This window comes from Oncorhynchus mykiss, chromosome 9 (assembly GCF_013265735.2).
Source record: "Oncorhynchus mykiss isolate Arlee chromosome 9, USDA_OmykA_1.1, whole genome shotgun sequence".
NCBI classification, from domain to species: Eukaryota; Metazoa; Chordata; class Actinopteri; order Salmoniformes; family Salmonidae; genus Oncorhynchus; species Oncorhynchus mykiss.
In genome coordinates this window covers 55,217,564-55,225,753 of record NC_048573.1, presented here as the reverse complement: position 1 = coordinate 55,225,753, position 8,190 = coordinate 55,217,564, and the positions used below count along the sequence as shown (strand labels likewise).

Below are 8,190 nucleotides of genomic sequence, written 5' to 3'. Positions count from 1 at the left end.
GCTTTGGAACACTTTTGACACCTTGTAGAGTCCATGTCCGACAAATTTAGGCTGTTCTGAGGGCAAAAGGGAGTGCGACTCAAATTAGGAAGCTGTTCCTAATGTTTTGTACACTCAGTGAAGTAAAATAACACATTAAAACTCAGTGACATTTCAATTATGTATATCTTGAACCAGGGATTGAGATTAAATTCTGAAAGGCACTTGCCGATCAAGCAAATCAGGATTCTTTTTTTGCTTGCCTGATTTTAATCATAATTTACCCAAAAATGTAAATTAGTTATGTACACGCAGAAGTGCCATATATTGCCATATACAGTGAGGTCCAGAATTATTGGCACCCTTGATAAAGATGAGCAGAAAAGACTGTATAAAATAATACAAATACTGAGCTACAAGGCATTTTGTTTAACAAGTAATATTTTTCTCTCTCAAAGAGGGGTAAAAAATGATTGCCACCTATTTTCAATACCTTTCAATAACTCACCTTGAGAGAATAACTGCACTGAGCCTTTTTCTAAAAATGTATACATTTAGAGAACACATTTGGAAGGATCTTTACACCATTCCTCAATGCAGAATCTTTCCAGATCCTTGAAATCCTTTGTCTGCTCTTATGGACTGCCCTCTTCAATTCAAACCGCAGGTCTTCAATGGGGTTCAAGTCCAGAGACTAATATTACATTAGACATTTTGGATAAAATGTCCTGGTACAGGGTAAAGTTCATGATGTTTGTTGACCTTAAGGGCCCCATGAACAGTGGAAGCAAATGAAGCTTCCACTGGTCCTGGATCTTCCACCAAAACAATAACCCAAGTCGAAAAATATCTGCCGCTATTGTTGCAACTCCTATTACTAGCCTGTTTAACCTCTCTTTCGTATCATCTGAGATCCCTAAAGATTGGAAAGCTGCCGCAGTCATCCCCCTCTTCAAAGGGAGAGACACTCTAGACCCAAACTGTTACAGACCCATATCTATCCTGCCCCGCCTTTCTAACGACTTCAAATGCCAAGTTAACAAACCGTTTTGAATCCCACCGTACCTTCTCCGCTACACAATCTGGTTTCCGAGCTGCTCATGGGTGCACCTCAGCAACGCTCAAGGTCCGAAACGATACCATAACCGCCATCGATAAAAGACAGTATTGTGCAGCCGTCTTAATCGACCTGGCCAATCAGAAAGATCAGTATTGGAATTCTTTGTATTTTGTTTGTAAAAATAGACGCAGGTTCAACTTGCCCGACAGTCAAATTGTCTGTCTTTCACTTATTAAACAACGGGATGGAACTAGAAATATCTGTTTTACGCTAATGGAAATCTTTGCAGTTTGTTTTCACCTTATTTTTATCATCATCATCATCATCATCAACTACCCCATATAGCAATGTTTTTATTCTTCAAAAAAACAAATTTGATACAAAAGACATGCTTGATAAACCACTCGGACTGGTACAAGTAATTATTTTCACCACTGAATTTGTGGAAAAAAAAGCTCATTTTGTAATGTTGCTACAAAACAAAGTGCTGAACAACATGAAATTGACTGCAGAGTTAAATTCCCTTAAGCACTTTTAACACAGTGGCTGAAATCTCAAGTACAGTAAGTAGCCTGACAGCCCCAAATAGTAGTAATCCACAATTTACTGTTAGGAAATGCAAATGTAACACTTTCATTCAAAAACCTCAATTATAGACACAGAATAACACCTGAATTGCATCCATCCAACACTTTTATGTTGTTGTTGTAAGGCACTGCATACGACCTGCAGAAAAGGAGCTGTGATAAGGTTCATGATAATGACAAACTGTGATATAATGTATGACTGACAATCAACCAAATGTAAAGCCTGGTAAAACAATATTCAAACTGTAGATCAATATGGACAGGTTTTAAAAGAGATCATATTTTCTTATTGGTAATTATATTACCAAACAGATCTAATCAATGTTAAAGGAAATGTTTGAATGTTTGAATATGTTTTTGTGCATCTCAAGATTGAAAAGACAATAGCTTAGATAGACATGAAAACATGAAAGGACCCCAGGAATCGATAGAACATCGCTCAGAGATGCACAAAAACGATATAACATTCAAAATGGGTGAATCTTTCCTTTAAGGTACTGGTTCTCAATCCTGGTCCTGGGGACCAGGATGATTTGAATCAGGTGTGTAGTGCTAGGGCAAAAACAAAAATGTGCACCCCTTTGGGTTCCCAGGACCAGGAATGAGAACCACTGCTTTAAGGCATGGCATCCCAACCCCCATCCCAAACTTCATCTATAAAAGGTCTCTTAACCTACATAGGCTATATCCTGCCATTACCATTGGCCAACATACTGTAAGACTTCTTAAAATGCATCTGAAACCCAACTCTTAGCGGAAAAGTCTGACTCTTCCTTACACCTGAGACTATGGCAAAAATGCCTACCTAATATAACAAATTCAGTATTAGCTTCCAAGCTGATAAGTCCATATCCCACAAGTACACCTTCTCAAGCCACTTAGGGGAAGAAAAAAAAAAACATTCTTGGTACAAAAACATTATCTGTGTAGAAATAAATTAAATAGCCATCTAAAGCTAACCTCTTGCTAGACGACTTAAGTGCCATTACTGTCTGTGCTGAACAATTCTGTATTTTATCCACGTGGGAATACTTTTCTGAGGGGAAAAGGGTGTGTATTTCCATAGAGATACAACCTCATTCTTGTTCTGTGGGTGTTTCTCTCCACCCCAACTCTAGTGGGGTGAAGTCTCCAAAGTCAGAGTCAAACAGTTCAGTGATGCCCTCATGCTCCTCTAGGCCAAAGTGGTAGCTGTGGCTTTGTGGAGGGGACAGGTTGATGAACCCATCCAGTGGGTTACCAAGGCCCTCCCCACTGAGGAAGTCAGAGGATGACAAGGGTGAAAGGTCCAATTCTGGCAGCACTCCCAAGTTAGTGAACGGGTAACATTCCAGGACTGCTCCTGTAAAAAATAAAATAAAAATAAAAATGGAAATGCAGTTTTAGTGACCACAGCCAATAGCCATTGAGGAATGTTAAAGAGCGACTGAATGCACTGATTCTGTATGGGTTTCTCTGTTGCTCATTAAGAAAAACAAGATTTCAGTCTTTGGGGGTGTGGTTCAATGTGGCAGTTACTGATGTTTGTCCCCCATGAGACACAATAGGAACAAAGCCAGTATCACTTCCTCAAAATAGTCAGAATGAATCGACAGTGCATTTGGAATGTATTCAGACGCCTTGACTTTTTCCACATTTTGTTACAGCCCTATTCTAAAGTTGATTCAATAGTCGTCGTCGTCCCCTCAAATCTCCAGAAAATACCCCATAATGACAAAACAAAATGTATTCAAAATAAAACTGAAAAATCACATTTACATAAGTATTCAGACACTTTACTCAGTACTTTGTTGAAGCACCTTTGGCAGAGATTACAGCCTCGAGTCTTCTTGGGCAGGACGCTACACGCTTGGCCCACCTGTATTTGGGGAGTTTCTCCCATTCTTCTCTGCAAATCCTCTCAGGCTCTGTCAAGTTGAATGGGGAGCATCGCTGCACACTTATTTTCAGGTCTCTCCAAAGATGTTAGATCGGGTTCAAGTACAGGACATTCATCGACTTGCCCCGAAGCCACTCCTGCGTCATCTTGGCTGTGTGCTTAGGGTCGTGGTCCTATTGGAAGGTGAACCTTTGCCCCGGTCTAAGGTCCTGAGCACTTTGGAATAGGTTGTCATCAAGGATCTCTCTGTACTCTGCTCCGTTCATCTTTCCCTCGGTCCCAAATAGTCTCCCAGCAACTGCCGCTGAAAAACATCACCACGGCATGATGCTGCCACCATCACGCTTTACCGTAGTGATCGTGCCAGGTTATCTCCAGACGTGACGCTTGGCATTCAGGCCAAATAGTTTCATCTTGGTTTCATCAGACCAGAGAGTCTTGTTTCTCATGGTCAGAGTCCTTTAGGTGCCTTTTGGCAAACTCCAAGCGGGCCGTCATGTGCCTTTTACTGAGGAGTGGCTTCCTTCTGGCCACTCTACCAGAAAGGGCTGATTGGTGGAGTGCTACAGAGATGGTTGTGCTACACAAAGGTTGTCCCATCTGCACAGAAGAATTCTGGAGATCAGAGTGACCATTGGGTTCTTGGTCACCTCCCTGATCAAGGCCCTTTTCCCCCCCGATTGCTCAGTTTGGCTGGGCGGACAGCTCTAGGAAGAGTCATTTAATAATGATGGAGGCCACTGTTCTTGGAAAACTTCAATGCTGAAGACGTTTTTTTGGTACCCTTCCCCAGAATTGTGAGTCGACACAATCCTGTCTCTGAGCTCTACGAACAATTCCTTTGACCTCATGGCTTGGTTTTTGCTCTGACATGCACTGTCAACTGTGGGATCATAGACCGGTGTGCCTTTCCAAGTCATGTCCAATCAATTGAATTTACCACAGGTGAACTCCAATCAAGTTGTAGAAACATCTCATGGATGATCAAAGGAAACAGGATGCAACTGAGCTCAATTTCCAGTCTCATAGCAAATGCTTATGTAAATAAGGTATTTCAGTTTTGCATTTTTTATACATTTGCAAAAATGTCTAAAAACCTGTTTTTGCTTTGTCATTTTGGGGCATTGATGAGGGAAAAATAATATTCAATTTCAGGAATGGTAACGGGAAATAGGCTGTAAGGTCCTGGTAACGGGAATAAGGCTGTAAGGTCCTGGTAACGGGGAATAAGGCTGTAACGTAACAAAATGCACTGTAAGACAACTCAAGAGATCTGTAATTAACTGACATTATTGCATAGGTTTTGGTCGGGCAATTTAAATCTACCTAAGGTGTTTGGTGCAGTATTTCTCTTGTAAAAAAATGCGACGTGTGGTCTTATGTAAACAAAGTACAATACGCTACGCTGCTGGGTAGTCTGTCTCACCTTGTGTTTCGGACCAATATTGATTCCCATAAGCTGTTTTCTATCAGATAGGTTCAAGAATGTCAGGGATTTCTTTCAATAAATCCATTAAAGCACAACTCAAGGCAATAAACAACCTATCAGGGTGACAGTGTGACACTAGTGAGAGCAGCTTACCCGCTTCACGAAACAATGGCAGTGGAGAGGAGTTCTGTTGGGACGCAGCTGTTGACAATGTCATTTCCTGTGTGGAACTGCACTGTGGTTGTTCTGCAGGCTGGGGCATTATCTGGTATGTGGCCTTAGAAGGGCTGATGCCTGTCACTGGGCTGCAGACACCAGAAATATCCTCTGGGCACAGGAAGACATCAATGGGACCCTGGGTGCTCTTCAGGGAGACCTGATAGCCCTGCCAGAAGACAACAAAGGAATAATTTATTGAAACAGAGAGGATACAATTCAATAGTTGTGGTTGGTATGTAAACCACATTAGCTGGAATACAGTATTTGGTCCAGAAGAGAGTCTTGAGCAAGCGTCCATTGGTCTATTATCCTCCACATACCTCACTGGGCTCTGACACTTGCATCTGGGTCTCTGGAGGGGCTCTGATGACCATCACCAGCTGGTCAGGAGAGTCAAAAGTCTTCCGTAGATCCTGGCACATCAAATAACCCAGCGTGCAATTATGTTAAAGAAAAAACACTGACCTATAATGCATATTCAAATACATACAGTAGATAGAAAAGGCACAGAAACACAAACAGAAAGACAGACAAGACACAAGAGGATATTTCTTGTTCTGGGTATCCTCAGTGAGGAGTCTGAGCTGGAGGTTACACTTGGTAATAAGCTCATCCAGTTTCTCCTCAGCCTGTGTCAAATCAGAGACCTCTTTCTGTAGGTCCTGGTAACGGGAAACAGACGCTCCATCAATGTGGTTCCCCCTGTGACAAACAGAATGTTAGGATACTGTTTTTTTTGTGTTTTTTTTTAGCTAATACACATATCCTGTGGAATCACTGATGATGGTTTATTGTATGTATTAAATAATATCTGTAGAGGCACGCACAATAAGGATTATAAGCCAGGAAGGCCAGAACACACTTTTGATATTGTCATACTGTACAGTACGAGAATCCAGACTTACAGCCATTGTATGTTGTTCTTTGATTTCTTGGAGATGAGCTGGATACCCTCCAAGACATTGGTGATGTCATAGATGCGTCTCTTCTGCACTTCCAGGACCTGTGAGGCCCAGTTGAGGTCCACCACCCCGTCAGGAGACTGGGCTAGCAGGTCTAAGAAGCGCTTGGTGGTCAGGTTCAAAGATGTGTCATAGCGAGACTTCTCTGTCGAAGGCTTTGGAACTGAGAACAGGACACAATAATGAAAATACTTTTAATTATTGTCTTTGGCCAAAATTATAATAGTTTCAACTGAATTCAAATGAATAGTTCTATTTGAATTGTGAACCGGGGGTCTGTACCTCTGGGTGGTGCTGGTGTGGACGTTGGGGCCCTCCCAAGAGAAGGTGGGCGAGAGGTGCTGACATACTGGTGATCACTGTCCAAGTCCAGCTTCCTCTTCACCTGAAACAAGTTATTGGGGGGGGGGGGGGAGGGGAGGGAGACAAAGGTAAAAAGTTAGTGTGGATGCTACAGATCATTCTTTCTCACACATGCACACTTTCTGTAGTCATTGTACAGGGATACATTTACATCATATTCCCACCCCAGCCAACACCCATATGAAAATGGTCAACTAGCTACCTACCGGAGGTCGTCCCAGAGTTGGCCGTCGCTGGTCCTGGACCACATCCGCAGGGCCTTGGGGGGTAGCGAACAGGAGGATCTCTCCAGTGTTGCTGGGTACAGCTGAGTTTAAGCCCACATTGCCGGGGGTAGAAATTATGACTATCTGGTGGTTCTCTGATAAGTCAATACTCCCAGCATTCAAAAGAGACTCAAAGTCTGCCAAAAGGTCCTCCGACGTCTGACCTGATACGAGTGCCTCTGACATGGCACACACAGCCGGGGTGCTCTAGTCCCCTAAATTGTCTTTTGTGGCAAAATTCAAGTCCAAAGGCTTGATATGCTACTTTCAGCACCTTCTGACACAAGTAATCTCTAATTTGGGAGAATAATAGTGCAAACGTATTAGAAGAGTTGGTTTACAAATACTGAGGTTAAGCATGTCTAATATTAACATTAGCTTACTGACAGTCAAGCTTCAACAACTAAAACTCACAAAATCAAAAATGCATGGTAATGCTTCCTCACAATTAGCCAGCTATACAATAACCTTAGAGACTGTTGTTGCGCTTTCTGACAGCTGCAGACTGTAGTTACAGTCCGTAGCTATACAAGATAAATCGTTATATTGAATAATTTATCTATAGTTTACAAAAGTGAAATAAACATGCATCAATGTTAGCTAGCGTGCTAACTCGCTGCTAGCTTTTCTATGCAATCTATTGTTTTCATCTTTACAATGAGTGCGGTGAGGCCTGGCCACATCTATCAACTACTTTCCCTTTGTTAATTGCTAATTCGCTACCTAACGTTGGTAGACATCCAAATAACGTTCGTTTGGTACAGTTTGTAAACACAACTCATAATTTGCTTACTGTGTTGCTAGCAAGCAGAGTTCCTTGAATACTGCAACGACCTAGAAAAACTTAGCTACTCTAGTTAGCTACCTAGCTGGTATTGTTAGCCAAGAAAAGTGGTTGTGTTCGCTTCAGGGTTAGGATGGGACAGAAGACACAAGCCAATTCAGTTTCAGACTAAATGTACCAGCAACATATTAGCTACAAACAAATCAGGAACCTAAATAGTTTGTATTCTTCCTAACGCAATATTGCACTAACCTGAACTTTTAGTTCAGCTACCTTGGACGAATAACTGGATTTATTACGCATCCTTTCAAATGACAATTAGGGCACCTTAGAATGCTAGCTAAGCTTGCTGCAGTAACGTTACCAGCCAACTCAGTTCTTCACCATCTCGTTTGGTCAGCATACCGAGGAACCAATCCGACAAAACCAAAATAATGACAAATAATTCCACTACAAAAAAATCTACATATCCTATAAACAAATTATATGGATCATCTTGTTGATCACCTTGACTGAAGTCCATCCATAAAAGTTATAATCTGAGCGCCAAACCGACTGTGTTATTGTTGTTATTGTTCCAGCTGATCAGAACAAGTGTTAAGGTTTACGCGCCAAATATTTTTGCCGCGAAACATGCACGTGCATGAAAATCACGATTTCAA

At 41.8% G+C, this 8,190-nt stretch overlaps 1 protein-coding gene across 3 annotated transcripts; it reads right to left on the bottom strand.

Moving 5' to 3' along the window:
- Positions 1 to 1,381: 1,381 nt before the first annotated feature.
- LOC110532406 (transcription factor E2F1) lies at positions 1,382 to 8,148 on the bottom strand. Of its 3 annotated transcripts, XM_036988353.1 has the most exons (8): positions 8,036 to 8,148; positions 6,685 to 7,037; positions 6,398 to 6,500; positions 6,059 to 6,278; positions 5,703 to 5,855; positions 5,474 to 5,588; positions 5,088 to 5,319; positions 1,382 to 2,968 (listed from the first exon to the last, which is right to left on the bottom strand). In XM_036988353.1, exons 2-8 carry the CDS (start codon positions 6,928 to 6,930, stop codon positions 2,703 to 2,705), a joined length of 1,335 nt encoding a protein of 444 aa, XP_036844248.1. In that variant the 5' UTR covers positions 6,931 to 7,037; positions 8,036 to 8,148; the 3' UTR covers positions 1,382 to 2,702. The 3 variants fall into 3 exon arrangements, with proteins under 3 accessions (XP_036844248.1, XP_036844247.1, XP_036844249.1); XM_036988352.1 differs by having other exon boundaries at positions 6,685 to 8,133; XM_036988354.1 differs by having other exon boundaries at positions 5,474 to 5,566; positions 5,801 to 5,855; positions 6,685 to 8,133.
- Between the last annotated feature and the right edge of the window lie 42 nt (positions 8,149 to 8,190).